The sequence below is a fragment of the Eublepharis macularius genome, chromosome 4 (assembly GCF_028583425.1).
Source record: "Eublepharis macularius isolate TG4126 chromosome 4, MPM_Emac_v1.0, whole genome shotgun sequence".
NCBI classification, from domain to species: Eukaryota; Metazoa; Chordata; class Lepidosauria; order Squamata; family Eublepharidae; genus Eublepharis; species Eublepharis macularius.
In genome coordinates, this window is record NC_072793.1 from 946,391 (window position 1) to 966,093 (window position 19,703).

Here is a 19,703-nt window from a genome sequence, read left to right on the forward strand (position 1 = left end):
CAAGTGAGGAAGAGGTATTGATAGCTGCCTCCTTGACAGCCATTTTGGATTGGCATTCACCACCACCCCGTCTCAAAATTCCAGGGCAGCCCACAGGCTCAAGAAGGTTGAGGACCCCTGCTCTGTTGGGTTGAGCAAGCTGGGTTTCTAACATCACAGGATGAAGTACAAAAATTTCAACTAATTGCACCCCCTTCTTTTTTCCCCTTTAGGACGGGCCACGCAGTTCGCTGCGTTCTGGACAGAGGCACTGATATGTTACTCTGTGGAGGCCGGCACCCTGCCATTGCCAAGTACAAAGTAAGCAGTGGGGCACACCTACGTGCTATAGGTGGATTGTAGGAAAAAACAATATTTAAATGGCAAATTGTGCATTTAGTTCAGTTCAGAATAGTTTCACGTAGGCTGGTGCAGGCGGAGCTGAGAAAAGAGGAGTCGTATCCTGCCTCAGGTGTGGGCTCAGTGGGTTGCTCTAAGTGACCCGCTCTTTCCCAGGGCCAAACTTGACAGAATGTTGAAAGATCTCTTAATTTCGGAGTGATTCCGCACACGTTGGATAATGCACTTCCAATCCTCTTTATAGATCATTTGGAACAGATTTTTTTGTGTGCGGAACAAAAAATCCACCTTAAACTATTGATAATGTGCATTGAAAGTGCATTATCCAACGTGTGCGGAATCAGCCTCTGTCTGCATTGAAGAACTGTTGGAAGGAACACTGATCTATTTGAAGAACTCAGCTTGTTCAAAAGTAAATTCTAAATATTGTAATGAAATAGCTAGATTTCTTTACCCAGCCCCCTAAAGTGGTAATTAGGAAAAACATTTATGCTGTCTTCTTTATTAGCCAGATATGCTTTAGCCTACAGATCTCATCCAGTGTGTCCACAAGATGCTGATGAAGATGAGGGTTTTTTGCATTCTTTATTTGGTTCATTTATACCCTGACGTTCTCCCCAATAAGAACTCATTTTATTCTCACAACAATCCTGTGAGGTACATCATGCTGAAAGGGTGTGACTGGCCCAAGGTCACCCATCGAACTTCCGTGGCAGAATGGGATTCGAACCTGGTTCTCCCAGATCATAGCCCGACACTCTATTGCCGCACCACTCTGGCTCGCGCGCAATGCACAGCAGCACATATACCCAAAGTGTGGATACGTTTGTGAAAGCATCTCTCATGACGCTTACATTGGCAGTTCCTGCTGCCTCCTGCAGACCACTCTCGTGTCCATCCTCAGGGTCCACTGCCCCCCAGGAGCAGCATTTTGTGGGGACCGGTGGGCTCCGGCATGAAAGGAGGCAGAAAAGCTCCATTCTGCCTTTGAATAACAACAACAACAACAACAACAACAACAACAACAACATGCTATTTATATACAGCCCTTCAGGATGACTTAACACCCACTCAGAGCGGTTTACAAAGTATGTCATTATTATCCCCACAACAATTATCACCCTGTGAGGTGGGTGGGGCTGAGAGAGCTCTGAGAGAGCTGTGACCGACCCAAGGTCACCCAGCTGGCTTCAAGTGGAGGAGTGGGGGAATCAAACCTGGCTCTCCAGATTAGAGTCCCGCGCTCTTGACCACTACACCAAACTGGCTCTCAGCGTGATAGCCTATGTCATCATCTGGATACAGAAGACTGGAAGGAAGAATTTTGTTCTAAGTATTAAGGGGTATGTCTTCTGATATACCCAAGTTGAAAATTAAACCAGAAATTAGCTGTTTTGAGTTATCTTCGAGATATCCAGAATGGTCCCAAATGCTCCCAAATTCTAGGAGTAATGAAAATTCATCGCCCAGGATTTCAGGTGTTTGGGGTTTCAGGCACTAGAAGCCAAGAGGGAGAGAGAGGAAGATCAGGTGGGAGGGCAGGTCTATCCCTATAGAAAATGTAAGCAGACTGGGGATGCTGACTAACTCTTAATCTAGTAGACCTGGCCTCCCAGGCTAGGTCAACCAGTCATAGGAAATAATTGAGCCACTATTTCCCCATGAAGGTAGACCTGGGAAGCCAGGTCTATCAATCAGCTGTTAACATCTCCAGTCCCTTTGAATTTTAAAAGGCCAGTGACTGTGGAGGTAGACCTAAGCCTCTTATTTCAGACATCAGATTTTAAATGATACGATGGATCTGTGCAGTGGGCTTGCTCCCCTTTTCTCTTGAGCTGCATATCCCCCAGCTGAGCGAGGAAAGTGAGCGTGGCAAATGGTATTCCTTTTGCCTTGTTCTGTTTGGAGATTTACTGCCAACAGAGAATCCTTGACTGCAGGCAGATGAATGTAAAGTGAACTCATTAACAAGCTCAATTTGCATGTATAGTTGTACACATTTAATTGCATAAAATTGCCTCGTTGGTGGGAAAGAATGAACTTGCCATCAGTTTCCATTAAAAATTTGAATGCCAGTCGCAAAAAGAGCTGAGAAATCTTTCTGGTAAAACAAACAGCTACAATGCACAGGTTGTGTATGCACACAAAGTGCATCTGTTGAATTTGTCCTTTTTACACAGGCACTTTTTGGAAACCAGTTTTATTCTAAAGATGTCTCATTACTTTGCATCGACAGAGTTCATAAATATCAGTGATTTTTTTTGCACAGAACAGCTTTTTTAGAAGAAGCTTTCTCCTTGATATCCCTTTTTTACCTGATGCTGCCGCTTTAAAACAAGCAAAATAGCTTAATGCCTTCATTAGAACCAGCTAGGTCACAATAGCGAAGGGATGCTTTTGAAATGTCATCTCTTTAATAGGCCTGGTTTGCCTGTCACAGCCGTAAGAAGGTAAAATGGTCCACTTAAAGGACTGGTTTCTGTTTTATTCTCTGGTGTACAGTTAAGAGCTAAGTGGAGAATAGCAATATAATGGAGCTCTAAATAAGTGAATAACATTTAATCTAATTCAGATCGGCTTCATGAATGATGGCAGAATTTTGGCTGCAGATGTCAATGTGTACATTAACGGAGGATGTACTCCTGATGATTCTGTTTTGGTAAGTACTTCTCTAAGCTGATTTTCCAATAGTGTCAGAAATCTCTGTTAATGAAATCGGGGGAGAGTTTCCATATCCCTTTGTGGCACTGCCTCAAGGCTTGCACAATACACAACTACTTCTGGTCTTGAGTCGACATGGGCATGAACAAAAAAAAATTAAACCATGTGATTCGTCGTTTGTCAAGTTCCGTGAACCACGAAGTTCCACGAACTCTTCCTAGTTCATGAATTGGTTCGTGGTTCGTGGCATTTCAAACCCCGGCACTGGCTGCTGATGCTGAAGCCGGTGTGGGGTGTAAGAAACTGACAGCCCCCCTCTCCTGTTGCCCAGAAGTGGCAGGAGAAGGCTGTCAGTTTCAAAACACCCCGTGCAGGCTTCACCCCATCGGCTGAACCCAGCTGTGGGTGTGTGACAGTTACAGCCCCCTTCTCCTGATGCTCGCTGGCAGCAGGAGAACAGGGCTGTCAGTTTCACATACCCCTCACTTGCTTCAGCTAATCAGCTGAACCCAGCGCGTGGTGTGCGACAGTGAGAGCCCCCTTCTCCTGCTGCTTGCGGGCGGCAGGAGAACGGGGCTGTCACTTTCACACACCCAAAAACCAAGGAAAAGGCAGCAATATAGAAAATGCAAAAGTACGTTTTATCTTGTCAGTTTCGTGTATATATCATCCAGTTATCAAACGCCACAATATATTAAATAAGTAAATACATAAATGAATTGTTCCACATGAACTGATTAGTGTTCAATATGCAAAATGGACACGTGGGGCCAAATAACAAAGTCACACAGACAATAACGTTGGTTCAGTCAAGAAAGCCACACTGATTCAGTTCTCTTGGCAAGTTGTCGTGCTCCTGTGTGGACAATTCTCCAAGTGAAGAAGGCAAGTCAGCTCCGTTCGATAAGCCTACGGGTTCATGCCTGCATCATATATATCCCCGTTTCACAAGCACACGCTTCTTCAGGGCAATTATTCACTAAGCACTCCACACATCTAAATTCACAGAACCAACAAAATCACAACCACAATGGGATCAGTCCAACAGAACAATGCCGTCACACACCCTGCAGCCTGAACCATCGGCTGAACCTGGCGCAGGGCGTGTGACAGTGACAGTCCCGTTCTCCTGTGCCCGCGGGTGGCAGGAGAATGGGGCTGTCACTTTCACATGTCCCGAACTGGCTTCAGCCCATCAGCTGAACCCAGCGCGGGGTGTTTGAAACAGACAGCCCCCTTCTCCTGCCGTTTGCAGGCAGCAGGAGAACGGGGCTGTCACTTTCACACACCCCATGCGGGCAGTGGCGCCAGTCTGTCTGGTTTCACAAACCACTCACAACTCTCATGAACCGGGCAAAAAAGTTGTGGAGTTCATGGAAAATGTGTCCCCACGAACCGCATTTTCATTAACCATGAATTGGCCCGGTTCATGCATTTTTTTTGTTCCGTATTGCGATTCGTGCCCACCTCTGCTCTTGAGTGACACAGCAGAAGAGTATTTCATCTCCGAAGAAAGCAATTAAAAAAATAAAATAAATCTTGTAAAATGTTCACAAAATGGCTGACGCATTGGGTGGGAGACAGAGCGGAGGAACGGCATGGCTTGTCACTTACGATATTCTAGATAAATGTTATCTTCAGGCCTGACACCAGGTAGCAGACACCCTCGGAAACCTGCTTCGGCCTATAAGTGGCCGAGAATAGAGCTGCAAAGGCCTGGGGGGGCGGGGGAAACCCTGAAACTATTTGGAAAGAAATCCTTTCTATTCTCCAAATACTGGGGAAAAAATGAAATTTTGGGGAGCACTGGAAAAAATCCATTCCTGCAAAATATGTTCTCTTTTGGAATGAATGGAATCAATGCTTTTTAAGAAATGGTTTTACTCATTGAGAATAGGTAATGTAAAGATTTTTTTTATAAGGCAATCTATAACATTAAAGAATGGTTATTCTTGTGTATACTGTAGGCGTATAAAACATATTTTTGGCTATATATTTATTCAAATGTGACTAATTCTGTCCACAATTAATAGGTTATAATGTTATGAAGATAATACACTGTTGAAGAGTTCGACATTTTCAGTATTACAAAGTTTTACCCAAATAAGCTTGCTAGTATTCTGGTTGTGAGTGACTATGTCCATTTCCGCACGTCCTTAAAAGGGCTGGCCCGTTCACCAAACGCTGCCAGCTTTTCCTCTTCCCTCCACACGTCTCCAGTTTCAACATGGTAGCAGGCTGTTTGGCTTCTGTTTTGTTGGTGCATTTTTGAGGGACCGCATTTTTGCGACTCGCGAAAGCTCATACTCTACCTCAAATTTTGTTAATCTTATAGGTACTATTGGACTTGCTCTTTTCTACTGCTATAGACAGACTAACATGGCTACCCATCTCGATATAACTGTGTTAATATATTATAGGATGCAACAGTTTACAACTCTATCACTCCGATATCGGCTGTATTGTAATTTTCTTTGCAGAAAATTAAGGCATTTTTAATTCTTTCAAAAAAATTCTGCAACATAAAACATTCTTTCCTGGTTCAAGTTTCTTAACCACTCTTTTTTTCAAATAACTTTAGCTCATAATATAAGCTGACAGCCAGTTTGGTGTAGTGGTTAAGAGCGCAGGACTCTAATCTGGAGAACTGGGTTTGATTCCTCACTCCTCCACTTGAAGCCAGCTGGGTAACCTTGGGTCAGTCACGGTTCTCTGGAGCTCTCTCAGCCCCACCCACCTCACAGGGTGTTTTGTTGTGGGGATAATAATAACATACTTTGTAAACCGCTCTGAGTGGGTGTTAAGTCATCCTGAAGGGTGGTATATAAATCCAATGTTTTTGTTGTTGTTCTTATTACAACTCTAACGTCCTGTCATTAATGTTCCTATAATGTAGGTTACAGAAGTAGTTCTATTAAAATTGGATAATGCCTACAAGATCCCAAATGTGCGATCGTGTGCTCATGCTTGCAAGACGAACCTGCCATCCAACACAGCTTTCCGGGGATTTGGCTTCCCACAAGGAGGACTGGTTACTGAAGCCTGGATAACACGTGTGGCAGCCAGATGTGGTTTATTACCTGAGCAGGTGAGAAGAAAGAAAGGGAGATGGGATGCTTATTATTATGAAATTTTTAGAACAAGTACAAAAGTGACACACTGTTGCCAAGAGGAATCTGGAAAGTGGTTTGAAAGTATGAATGGGAACAGTAGTTCCAGAGCTCCCAGAACAAAGAGGCCTGTAGAGGAAAAGCTAACCCAGACAAGCAGGCACTCCCAGTGTAAAGGTGAAGAAACGGTAGGTAGACACCCCAACTAGGAGAAAAACACTTTCCGTTCGCCCTCCAAAGCAGCTATTTTCTCCACAGGAACTGATCTCTGTCAGCTGGAGATCACTTGTAATTCCAGGAGATCTCCAGCCACCCTCTGGAGGCTGGCAACCCTAGAAACATGTATGTCCATGAACTGTCACAGACCTTATGGAAGATTTTCCAGCAGCCCTTGCCAGGAATACAGGGGAGAGAAGCAACGCAATGTAACTGACTCTTCCATTCCAGCTTCCCGGTAGAGGGAGCAACTGTTTCCACTTTCTCCTAATTTTGGTCTCACTAACACGAATGGGTTAATGATCATCCCCTGAACCACCCGTTACTGATCAACTTATGAGCCGGTCCAGGAAGGGGGCCTGCCAGAATCTCGCCAGGTGAGAGGGGCGGTGCCCTGTGCCTCACAGCTGAACGTACCATGAGAGATTAACATTTTTATTTTCCTCTTTACCTCTAGATGTCACCTTCTGTTGAAAACGGTGTGTTATCAGTTGTTAGGAACTTGGTCACCTTTATTTCAAATTTAACAAGTATAAACCATATTTGTGACTGGAATTAAAATCTCTTTTTATGGTCTTGAGTATTACAGTTTGCAACTGTATAAATTCCTCCATAATACTTGTTTTATGACCTGGTAGCGTCACAAAACAAGTCACTGTTTTTGTCATGCTCGTGTCTGGTGTCCTTTGGCTCCCTACCAAATTTCTCCCGTATTCCCAGAAAGTCTTGGTCAGACTTGATGTAAATGTACCCAGAAAACTCATCATAATTTACCTTTTGGTGCAGCGTTTATTGCAACTCTTTGCTTCCAGGTTAGGGAAATAAACATGTACAAAGAAAATGGACTGACTCCTTATAAACAAGAGCTCAGGCCAGAGAACCTGCTTAGGTGTTGGAATGAATGCATGGGGAAATCTGAATATCGCAGCAGAAGAGCGGCTGTGAATGAATTCAACAAGCAAAATTACTGGAAGAAAAAAGGGGTGGCCATTATACCCATGAAGTTTCCAGTTGGTTTTGGCTTACGTGCTCTAGGACAGGTGAGTTTGTTTGAAAATATTCATAAATATCTTTATGTTAAAGTCTTCCGTAAAGAAGGACTTACAGCATCCCTTAAAGGAGGACTTGGGAGACATCTGTGGGTGGTTTGGGCACTCGGCACACCTATCTATTTGGGGGGAATGAGACACAGAGAAAGATTTATTTCTTTCTTTTTTTTTTGCAACATTTCTGTTGTGCCTTTTTGCCCCCTCAGGGCCACCAAAACAAGCAGAATAAAAATACATCACAAAGTCATTTTAAAGACAGAGCTAAAAACACATAAAACACCAGACAGCCAATGAAAGCGTAAGGCAAAGAGGAGGAACACCAGGCGAAACAAAAAAGTCCTTGTGTGCTGGCAGAAGACAGTGATAGTAGAAGGCAGTCTGATATCCCTTAGAAGAGACACACTTCTGGGTAGCAGTGGATACGAACACGATCTTGGGATACAGGTGGATAGGAAGCTAAATATGAGCAGTCAGTGTGATGCAGCAGCAAAAAAGGCGAATGCAATCTTGGAGTGTATCCACAAAGACATAACATCCAAATCACAGGACGCCATTGTCCCACTATATACCACGTTGGTCAGGCCCCACCTGGGGTTTTGTGTGCAGTTCTGGAGGCCTCATTTCAAAAAGGATGTAGACAAATTAGAACGGGTGCAGAGGAGAGCAGCCAGGAGACCAAGCCCTACGAGGAACGACTGAGGGGCCTGGGAATGTTCCGTTTGGAGAAGAGGAGGCTGAGGGGAGACAGGATTGTTCTCTTTAAGTACTTAAAAGGCTGTCACTTAGAGCAGGGAGGGGAGCTGTTCCTGTTGGCAACAAAGGACAGGACTCGTAACAATGGGTTTAAACCTCAGGAGGGAAGGTACCTGCTGGATGTTGGGGGAAACTTCTTCACGTCAAGAGTAATTCAGCAGTGGAATCAGCTGCCTAGAGATGTGGTGGGTTCCCCCTCCGTGGCAGTCTTCAAGGAGCAGCTGGACGAATCCCTGTCGGGGATGCTTTAAGCTGTCCCTGCGTTAGGCAGCGAGCCGGTCTTTCAGCTCTAGGATTAGGGTGTCTTCTGTTGTCTCTGGGAATAGAGTGGTAAGAGGTAAGGGACAGTTGCAGTCTTTGGTGGATTATAATTTGAACCACATCTTTTGCAGATTAGGGTGGGATGGGTCAATCCCTGAATAATAACAGGATTAAGCACATTCTCCTCCCCGCCCCCAGCGCCCCCCCACACACCAGCCTTCAGTCTTTGCTGCTTTTGCTGCCGTTGCAGTACCTCTGAACAGGTCGTTGTTACTGCATATTATATCTCACACAATGGCAGTGCTGTGTTGGCATAATATATTGTTCCTCTGGCAACAGTGATCCTGTCTCTCAGTAGATGTAACTGCAGAATCGGACTGTTCTCTGTTAGTTTTATGTAGTTTTATTGACAAAAGTTAATACCCCAAAATACTACTGCTCATTTTTAAAAGTACTGTTTCAATTTTTTTGGTTTGGGTTTCATAGGCTGCTGCGCTGGTGCATTTACATACCGATGGGTCCGTGCTCTTGACACACGGCGGCGTAGAAATGGGACAAGGACTTCACACTAAAATGATTCAGGTGCCAAGGACCGAAGTCTCTCTTGTTAACTCGTCTAAAGCATAATTTTGAGGAGATTTTGTTTTTTCTTTGTTCATTCAGCTGTGGAAAAGCCTCTTTAAAATAGCACGCACTGGCGGTATTACTTGCAGGCACAATTCCACTGGCCTCAGTGAAGCCACGTCAGGCTGTTTCTTTGCGCCCGGCATACAATGGTTCTTTCCTGCAAAACGAGGGCACTTGTAAGCTTCTTGAAGCTCCAAAGGTGCTGGTACAGACCAGACATAATGTGAAGCTGTGGTTTATATCAAACTGTGGTTGCTGTGCTTCTCTGCATACAGGCACTAACTATGGTTAGCTGGGGTCTATCACACACGGACCTCAAGTTTAAAATTGGGTTGTTAACCATAGTTAATCTTAACTGTGGTTTCACATGATGTATGAATGCATCCTGGCCTCTTCCACACTCCCCAGTGCCTTCCTGGTTAACTCCCCAGCTCGAAAGACACGTGGCTGGAACACAGGTTATGCAACTAGTTTCTGTCGAGGCAAGCCAGCAGTTGAGTCATTGACTGCAAGGAGAATCCTGGTTTCTACACAAGCTTTCTACAGCCAAAAGAACCCCTGGTTTTGTGTTATGTCACAACTGGTAGAAGTCTTGTCTTCTGGCCATTATGACGGTTGGGTGGGAGGAGGCCTAAGGGATGATGGCTGCGGCAATAACCAAATTGGTCTCAAATGATGCCAGGAGGTGGAGGCGGGTGATGGCTTTACCAGCCAGAAGGTGGCAGAAATTACTGTGATATCCCAAGTCAGGAGCTGAAATTCTCCAGCTCTGCCTCCTGCCCCAGCGTTGGAGCCCACGGGCACCATTCCACTTGCTTCAGTCCCTGAAAGAAATACAAGGCAATAGTATACGTTGAACAGACTTTGATCATTTTGTATATGTGCCCGGCCCATCCTTAAAGCAGATTATGACCGCATTCATTCCTCTTGCTAGGTTGCTAGCCGAGAATTAAAGATGCCAATGTCCAATATCCACTTTTGCGAGACAAGCACAACAACAGTCCCGAATGCCTGTGCTTCAGTCGGATCTATGGGCACTGATGTCAACGGAATGGCAGTGAAGGTAAAGTGTGATCATTAGAGAAGATGGTCACCTTGAGTTCAGCTCTCTGTGCCCTAGAAGGAAGGGGACCAGAGACAGGGTTTTCTCTGTGCCGGTGCCCTCATTGTGGAATGCCCTCCCGCAAAGCACACAATTATTGGATTTACGTTATTGGGTTTTTGGTGCAATAAACACCCAATAAACACCCATCCTTTGGGACATTTGGGTGATTTTAGCACACTGTGTGGTTTACTGGGAGAGTTAATACTGGTTTTAGTGATTTTTTTTCTTTTGTTATATAAACTGATGTGATTTTGCTACCAAGAACGTTACTGAGCTTTGGGAGGAGGAGGTTTGCGTACCCCCAATAACAGTTATTGGCCCTCCTGTCTGTTTTTTGTGTTGGGTATGTGTGTGTGTGATGTCCAGTAAGGAGAAAAGAAGCACAGGGCAATGGGGAGATGTTTGTTTATCTTTTCAGATCCCAACATGTCACACAATTAGCTTCATTAGGGGATCTGAGCCAGAGAAGTTTGCGGCTCAGACCCCCTGATGAAGCTAATTGCGAAACTCATTGGCGCCTGAAAGGATGAACAAACGTCTCTCCGTTGCCCTGTGCTTCTCTTTTCTTCTTACTGGACCTTGTTGGCGACCCCATCTTTTCTCTCTATGTGTATGTTTTGAATTGTTTGTACACTATTGTAACTGTTGTTTTAAATTTCAATTGTTTTAAAATGTTTTCTTTTTTTATTGCTTTAATGTTTGCCACCTTGGGGCTCGATTTGGGAAGAAAGGTGGCATACAAATGTTGTAAATAAATAAATACCGTTGAGGATTACTTTTGTTTCTAACTGTTTGATGAAATGTATTTTATGGCTCTGAATGTCTAACATTTATTGTTTTATTTCAGTTTTATTAGAACTCACAAACTTTTTAGAGGGGTAGAATATAAATGATTAAAATTAATCTTCCATCTAATCAAAGTTTTCTAAGTATCCATTCTTGCATACTGAAATATATTGGCAAGAGACAGATTGCCACCAAATCTATGCAACCCACTTTAGTACTTATTTAGTCAGAAATTTATTCCCAGTATGTGTCCTAATGTAGAGTCTCTCTGTACGAGAGATCTTATACAAGGATGCTCAGGTGCAGGGGGATGCGATGTTAGGCGGGAAGCATAGTTTAAATAATTTCTCCTCTCTGCGCAGAACCTACCGAGATCGTTCCTCAGATGCTTTGTTAATTTCATCTTCAGCTCCGGAAGGAGAGGTAAAATTGACAGAGCCTTTGGGGAGGCAAACCCTCCGAGGAGTGATCTCTACTGGCCCTGTGTAGAGAGGTGAAATTTAAACTATGCTTCCCAGCTAACATTGCATCTCCCTGCACTTGAACATCCTCATGTAAGATGTTTCGTGTAGAGGGACTCGTCGTTGCTTGTGAATAACTTCTGTTCATTCAAGAGTTCTTACTTTCAAGTTGGTGTGCTTAGTTAGGTTTGCAACCTTGGGAAAACTATAAATGTCCATTATGTAGCCAAATTTTCAATTATATGGTATTCCTGTTTGGAATTGAATTTGTGTTTAGTAGAGGAGACAAACATATTGCTGAGCTACCAAAGTTAGTGGGAAGGAAAACTGGAGGCCTGTTCAAATATACAGTGGGCTACTATGCATCCAGTTCCGAGGATACCCAGTTTTGACAAACATCATGCTTTTCTACTACACACCAAGCTTATTCATTTATGGAGCTTCCCCGAAAAAATGGGAAGTGGGGAAGGAATAAAGTAGACGTATTGTCGAAGGCTTTCACAGCCGGAGAACGATGGTTGTTGTGGGTTTTCTGGGCTGTATTGCTGTGGTCTTGGCATTGTAGTTCCTGACGTTTCGCCAGCAGCTGTGACTGGCATCTTCAGAGGTGTAGCATCAGAGGTGTAGCACTGTGACACTGAGAGATCTCTGTCTTTAGGTGCTACACCTCTGAAGAGGCCAGCCACAGCTGCTGGCGAAACGTCAGGAACTACAATGCCAAGACCACGGCAATACAGCCCAGAAAACCCACAACAACCATCAATAAAGTAGACCTCTAGATTTTTTCCTAAGCACCTTCTTTCTAACTATCATGGCCCAGTCTGGGCTCGGTGACAGCAAGGACTCCTCAGGAGGCGAGGGGCTTCGTGTAGCCAGCCAGGACTCCTCAAGAGAAGAGGAGCTCCATGTAGCCGGCCCTGACTCAGCAGAGGCTGGTAATCAGGAGCCGCAGCTGCTGCCTAATCGGAGCCTACAGCCAGCAGCTGAGGCAGAGCCCCCAGTACTCTCCAGTCCCAGCACCACAGGGGAAGCTCAGCCAGGGACTTCCACAGGGGAAGCTCAGTCAGGGACTGCCAGCACCACAGGGGAAGCCCAGCCAGGGGCTTCCCCCCACACACACCCTGTGGTTGCAAGTAGTTTGACACTTTACTTCCACGCCTGGCAGTTCCCTCAGCTCAGCTTTTATAGCCAGGCCTAAAGAACGCCGCAGACAAAGGCTGAGGCTGGAGCTGCAGGAGAGACAGCGCAGTGCTCGTCTCCTGGACCGATGCCAGCCGCTGGAGAGCGATGATGAGTAGCAGTAGGATGGAGCCTCAGCAGCTGGCTGTAACCCATGCCTGGCTTTAAAAGATGAGCTGAGGGAACTGCCAGGTGTGGAAGCAAAGTGTCAAACTACCTGCAACCACTCCGTGTGCCGTGTACCTTGCTCGTGCCTGCCTTTGGATCTGACACTATTGGCAACTGACCTTGGACTGTACCTGACCTGGCTCTTGGACTCTGGACTCACTCTTGGGCCGTTTCCAGATGGCTTATCTTCACCCAGGACGTTGAGCCTCATTGCGGGGAAAATGTGAAATATTACGTTTCCTCGCACGAGTTTTGTGTGATGACGCGCAAACCTCACGCGAGAAAACGTGATATTTCGCATTTTCCCCGCAACGAGGTGCGACGTCCTGGGTGAAGGTAAGCCATCTGGAAACGGCCCTGGTGTTTAGTTCATGCTCTGACCACAGTTTGGACTTGGCTTTTGACCCTTGAACTCTCCCCTTGGGCTTTGTGTTGGTGCTTAGACTTGAACCACCCTGTTTGGGCTGGCCCAGCCCGTGACACCAACACTGTGGGTTAATGATGGTTGTTGTGGGTTTTCCAGGCTGTATTGCCGTGGTCTTGGCATTGTAGTTCCTGACGTTTCGCCAGCAGCTGTGGCTGGCATCTTCAGAGGTGTAGCACCAAAAGACAGAGATCTCTTAGTGTCACAGTCCCATTAACTGTGGGTTAATGTTTAGTGATTTTTGTGGTATAAATAGCAGGACCTGAGTCCAGCGGCACCTTAGAGACCAACGAGTTTGTCAGGGTGCAAGCATTTGAGGGTCAAAGCTCCCTTCTTCAGATACACTACAATAGAAATGGAAGAATCTGAGTCACTTCATAACCAGATTTCCTTTTTTTCTGTTCTTGCCGATCTCCAGAACGCATGCCAGACTCTTCTAAAGCGCCTTGAATGTATCATTTCTCAGAATCCGAAGGGCTCGTGGAAAGAATGGGTAAGATTATTTCTGCGGATACCAACAGGAAAACAACAGATATTTGAACTGTAATAAAATATTTGGGGGGCTGGTTCATAATAAAAGATGCCTAACAGGGAGAGAAAGTGTGTGACCATTGATGAGATCGGCTTAGGGAAAGCAGATTAGTTAGTCGTTTAAGATAGATAAAGAAAAGTGATCTCAATTGGGAGGGAGTCTATCTTCAAGCAGTGGACTATTTACCCTCCTATCGCTCTGACGGGAACGTCTGGCTGATTTGCTCAACTCCCGACAGTTGGTTCTATCTGTGTTGCGTATCATGAAGCAAGCATAAGCTTATTAGGCTTATTATTTTTTACAGGCTAAAGAAGCTTTTGAACAGAGCATTCATCTATCAGCAACAGGTTATTTCAGGTAAAAGATCTGGACTCTTTGCTGAAGCCACCTGACGGACTCGTGATGACTTTACGAGGTCAACGCTTAAGGAGACTCCTGGTGCACTCCTAAACCGAGTCATACCTTTCTACGCCCATTCACTTTGATCGACTCAGAACAGAACTCTACTTAGGGTGGCACTGTTAGTAATAGAACGTCACCAAGCGAGGACCGCTCTGATCATGCATGGATGAGCTTATATTTTCATTTTACTGTATTTATTTATTTATATTCAATTTATATTCCGCCTTTCCCACACCTGCAGGCTCAGGGCGCATTGATGATGTAACCTTTTTAAAATCATGCTATGCTATGCTATGCTATGCTATGCTATGCTATGCTATGCTATGCTATGCTATGCTATGCTATGCTATGCTATGCTATGCTATGGTTTAAAAATGAAGAGTGCAGGCCATATCATATGACCTTCAGGAAGAAGATATTTGCTCAGAAAGTCTGAATACATTATTGATGGAAAACATTATGGGGGGGGCTTGCCCACAGAGGTTCATGTACTTAGTTAAAGTATAGTTCATCATGGTGGTGGTGATGGAAAGCGCCTTCAAGGCATAGTGACCACTACTGGGGTTTTCAAGGCAAGAGGCTAACGGGTGGTTTGCCATTGCCTGCCTCTGCAGACCTGGTCTTCGTTGGGGGTCTCCTATCCAATTACTAACCAAGGCCGACCCTGCTTAGCTCCCAAGATCTGATGAGGCCAGGCTTACCTGGGCTATCCAGACCAGGGCATAATTTATCATACAGAAGTCTCTCATAGATTCATTTATTTGAAAGAAAACTATAGAGTCCATATTCTCATTGTGAAACTAGGGAGTTCTGAATGTATAAGACTAAGTACACAGCTACCACCCTCAAGGTAGGACCTGGTGTTGCCCCAGAATCACAACTGATTTCCAAGCTAGAGAGATGAGTTGCCTGGAGGAAATGGCAGCTCCAGAGAATTGGTGGTCTTGTTAAACTAGACGGGCTGGTAGGAGGAGAAGTCCTGGAGTTTGAATGCTGTAGGAGGCTTGCTTCTCTTATGGTATATCATGGAGATGAGGATAAACTGAGTGATTATCACTTGTTAGGACATTGAAGGCCGGAGGGTGGCTGGGGACTGAGAGAGGGACAGGACAGCTGTTAGCTGCCATCCTCCTCTGAGGGCCAAGCTACAAGTGACGAATGACAAGTGAACAGACTCACATCAAGTGGAGCACAAGTGAACAGGGAGGAATACACGTGAGTCTGTTCACTTGCCGTTAAAGTGTCATTCGTGACTTGTAGCTTGGCCCTGAGTCTTCAGGGGAATTTTTCTCTTCAACAAAAGCTGAAGAGGATTTTGAAAGGTTTTTAACCTGACTGGGTAGCAGCCGCTTATTCTGGCACATATATTTAGGATCCAATGGTTAGTACAACATACCAAAGGCGTTGTTCTGCCAAGGGGCAGTGGTTCTTTTTGAGGATTTGGACACAATAACCTCTCAGATGCTGAGGGAAGAAAGAAAGTTTATTACACACATTATAGAACAGTACAAAGAAAGTCAGTGCTCAGTGAGATAATATACAAAATACAAGACAAACCACCCATAGACTAGGAAGAATAACAAAAGAGAAGAGAAAGATATCACCCATGCTTCCATGCTCTTGTACGATTGCTGGTAGCCCCCCGTCAGCAAAGAGCAAACTCCTGATGGCCCGGTACTGCACGGCACTCTCTGCAGTGAAGTCCGTGCCGAGGCTCTGACTTTGGCTGGCTCTGCCTCAGATTTATATACATGAAAGTGTCGATAGGGTCACCTGGTCCTGCCACCCTCCCTAACAAAGCCTGATTAAAGGGAGGGATGATTGATCAGAGGACCAAGGCCAAGGAATGCGGTCAGTGTCAAGCTGGCCTTGGTGAACTGATGAGGCCAAGCGCCTGGCACTTCTCCAAGGCCTGATTGCCCGGTCCTCCCCTGATCAAGATATAAGCTCTTTGAGGTCAGAGCTTACCTCAGCCAGAATCAGCACCAGCTGGCAAGAGCCTGCATCAGCAGAAAGTGAAACAGAGCAACAAGACATAATGTAGTGTAAGGCACATATTCAAAGGCTTATGTGAGCCAAATATGGCTCTTTAGGCAAGATGGATGGACCTATGGCACCACTAATTCCTCGGAATACACCCTTCTTCCGCAATTCCCATTACAGGCGTCCAAACAGAACCTTGCAAGTGATGTAAGGGGGGAGAAAAAGGTGGGGGAAGCGATATGACGTGGGAAATTTTTAGTTTTGATGGGTGGAAGTAACTTCACAGGAAGAGGAGGAGTTGGAGGAGCTGATCTTTGGCTTAGGTGGGACATCACAGGATGTGATGTCACATCCCTCCTCTAACTGTGCCCTCCCCAGGCACTTGTCTCAGATCTTCAGGACTTCTACGCTAGAGTAGCCGAACATAAGACTGAGAGGAGTGTTCCTTCATGTGTGCTAGTGTACTGGCTGGCCATTATTTGATATTGGTTTAAGTGGGCATTTGGACTAATCCAAAGAAAGGCCTTTTTTATATTGATGCACTAGCAAATCAAGTAAGTTGAGGCCTCATCTTTTTTCATATGCTGAACAATGTCATTGCTGTGGCTGGCCCCATTCCATACTTTTCATTCCCACTGCTCTTTCCGCTTCCTTCCAGAGGTTACGATGCAGACATGGACTGGGAGAAAGGGGAAGGCCGCCCATTTGAATATTTCATTTTTGGAGCCGTTTGCACTGAGGTTGAAATAGACTGTCTGACTGGAGATCACAAGGTAACCGCTGGACTTCACTTGGGAAGGAAGCAAAAGACGACAGCTGATCATCTACGTTACTTTCAAGGGCCAAGCTAGACGGGCAGGTTTTCAAAGAGTGGGGTCTGGGTTCCCCAGACGCAGCTCAAGTTCCCTGCAGCCACACAGCAGCTTTGGGGAATGGCTGTTAAAAATAAAGGAGAGCCCAAAGGGCCTCAGGACTCATGATGACTTTACGAGGTCAATGCTTAAGGAGACTCAAGCTGTCCCCCATGTCAGAATAGCAGGGGAGGGAGGTTTCCCCCCCTGTTTTTTAATGCTGCTCATGGAGTATTCTGTTCACATGGAGCAGTAAAAATGGGGGGGGGACACTCCTGTTGTGCTATTGTGACATGAGGAAATGGCTTGAGGGGGGAGGGGGAGCCCTTCCTCCCCCCACAGAGGCATTCTGAGGCCCTTTGGGCTCTCCTTTATTTTTAACAGCCATTTACTTTTTAACTGCTATGGGGCTGCAGAAACTTCAGTTGGGTCTGAGGAACCTGGACCCAACCCTTTAAAACCTGCACGTCTAGTTTGGCCCCAAGTCAGGTTTGAAAAGTTTGGTATAGCTGAACTTTTTGAACATTCTTCAGGTCTTGCTTATCCTGTTACAAAAAAACAACCCAACCATGACACGCCCAGCTGTTTTTCTCAGTTCCTGTAGCCCTGCTTCCTCTCCCCTAATTTCATACAAATTACAACTTGTACTTTTTCACAGAATATCAGAACAGACATTGTTATGGATATTGGGTGCAGCATCAATCCTGCAGTGGATATCGGTCAGGTATGTCTTAAAAATTTTTCTGATGAGTCCTTAATCTCTTATCTGCACACACATCAAAGGGCACATCCTGCACTGAATGGGTATCCTGTCATAAATGTAGCAATATTAAAACCAGAATTAATCATATGACTGCTACTCAAAATATGTAGATGTGAAGTGAGGCACATGGCACAAATGTCTAGGTTTACCAAGACTGTACATTGAAAAGGAAGTCAGAAAATAGAAATATTGGTAACAATGCAATGTTTGATGGTTGTTGTGGGTTTTCCGGGCTGTATTGCCGTGGTCTTGGCATTGTAGTTCCTGACGTTTCGCCAGCAGCTGTGGCTGGCATCTTCAGAGGTGTAGCACCAAAAGACAGAGATCTCTCAGTGTCACAGTGTGGAAAAGATGTAGGTCATTTGTATCTACTCAGGAGGGGTGGGGTTGAGCTGAGTCATCCTGTAAGAGTTTCCCAGGGTGTGGAATGCTAATGGCGGGAGGCTTCACTGTGTCCTGTGGAGGTTCTTTTGCATATGGATTGGTACTTGATGTGCTAATCTTCTCTGCAGGGCTATTGTCGGGGATAGAATGTTTTGTTAGCCTGGTGTTTTTCAGAACTGGAAACCATGCTCTGTTCATTCTTAAGGTTTCTTCTTTCCTGTTGAAGTTTTGCTTATGCTTGTGAATTTCAATGGCTTCCCTGTCTGACAAAGTAGTTGGAAGTGTTGTCCAGTATTTTGGTGTCCTGGAATAAGATACTGTGCCCTGTTTGCATTAGGCTATGTTCAGCCACTGCTGATTTTTCAGGTTGTCCAAGTCTGCAGTGTCTTTCATGTTCTTTTATTCTTGTCTGGATGCTACGCTTTGTGGTCCTGATGTAAACTTGTCCACAGCTGCAGGGTATACGGTATACTCCTGCAGAGGTGAGGGGGTCTCTACTGTCTTTTGCTGATCGTAGCATCTGTTGTATTTTTCGGGTGGGTCTGAATACTGCTTGAAGGTTATGCTTTTTCATAAGCTTTCCCATCTGATCAGTAATTCCTTTGATATATGGCAAAAACACTTTTCCTGTAGGAGACTGTTTTTCCTTGGTTGTTTGATTCATCCTGGGTTTGATTGCTCTTCGGATTTCATTTCTGGAGTAGCCATTTGCCTGAAGTGCGTGGTTTAGATGATTAATTTCCTCATTGAAAAAGTGCGGCTCACATATCCGTCTTGCACGATCCACTAATGTTTTCATTATGCCTCTTTTCTGTCGGGGGTGGTGATTGGAGTTTTTGTGTAAGTACCGATCAGTGTGAGTTGGTTTCCTGTAGACCTTGTGACCTAACTGAAAGTTTGCTTTGCGGATGACCAATGCCAAGACCACGGCAATACAGCCCGGAAAACCCACAACAACCATCGTTCTCCGGCCGTGAAATCCTTCGACAATACATCAAACACCTCTACGGGGAGGAAACATTCCAACAGACCCGGAGATTGGAAACACTTCGGAACAAGAAAGCACATCTACTCTGTTCTTTAACCTTTCTCCTATGCTGCAGGGACACGAGAACCATTCCATCTTTTCTCACAATTAAAAGAATCTTCAAAACCACACAGGCGAACCGCATTTATGACCGTCTAGAACAGGCCCTCTTACGTGAGAGAATCCACACTACCCGCAGAGAACTTGCTGCCACAGACAAGGAGCTATTTTGCTTGCATATCAACACCAGCCATAAAATGAGAAGTCAGAATTGGGACAAGGTCGATAATCTCACCTACAGGAAGATGGAACAAGTTTTTACCAACCACACATCCAGACAGAAGCAGAAGTTTAACAAACTACAGGAAAAAAGACAGACAAGCCCAATGCTCGACAATGCACGCATTGTCATCAATCTGACAGACCATCAACTCTCACCAGAAGAAACCTCCATCTTGGCGAAGGGAGGAAACTTTGCAGTCACCCCCACCAGAATTCCTGTGGAAGACATCATTGCAAATGTAGAAGCTGCCATTCGTCATCTACCTGAAGAGGAAGCTGAGGAAATAAGAGGAGAGACAGCCAGGATTCTACGAAAGGCAAAGCTTCCCACCAGCAATAT

The 19,703-nt window shown here is 45.1% G+C and overlaps 1 protein-coding gene across 2 annotated transcripts in view; it reads left to right on the top strand.

Annotated features, from left to right (window-relative positions):
- LOC129329162 (aldehyde oxidase-like) overlaps positions 1 to 19,703 on the top strand; it is a 78,952-nt gene that overhangs the window by 52,397 nt on the left and 6,852 nt on the right. For both annotated transcript variants that reach the window (XM_054978602.1, XM_054978603.1), the window contains 10 exons: positions 213 to 300; positions 2,912 to 2,998; positions 5,897 to 6,088; positions 7,139 to 7,366; positions 8,876 to 8,971; positions 9,951 to 10,079; positions 13,558 to 13,632; positions 13,976 to 14,028; positions 16,715 to 16,829; positions 17,566 to 17,631. In XM_054978602.1, coding sequence (XP_054834577.1) covers positions 213 to 300; positions 2,912 to 2,998; positions 5,897 to 6,088; positions 7,139 to 7,366; positions 8,876 to 8,971; positions 9,951 to 10,079; positions 13,558 to 13,632; positions 13,976 to 14,028; positions 16,715 to 16,829; positions 17,566 to 17,631 — 1,129 coding nt within the window. The remainder of the gene's footprint in view (positions 1 to 212; positions 301 to 2,911; positions 2,999 to 5,896; positions 6,089 to 7,138; positions 7,367 to 8,875; positions 8,972 to 9,950; positions 10,080 to 13,557; positions 13,633 to 13,975; positions 14,029 to 16,714; positions 16,830 to 17,565; positions 17,632 to 19,703) is intronic.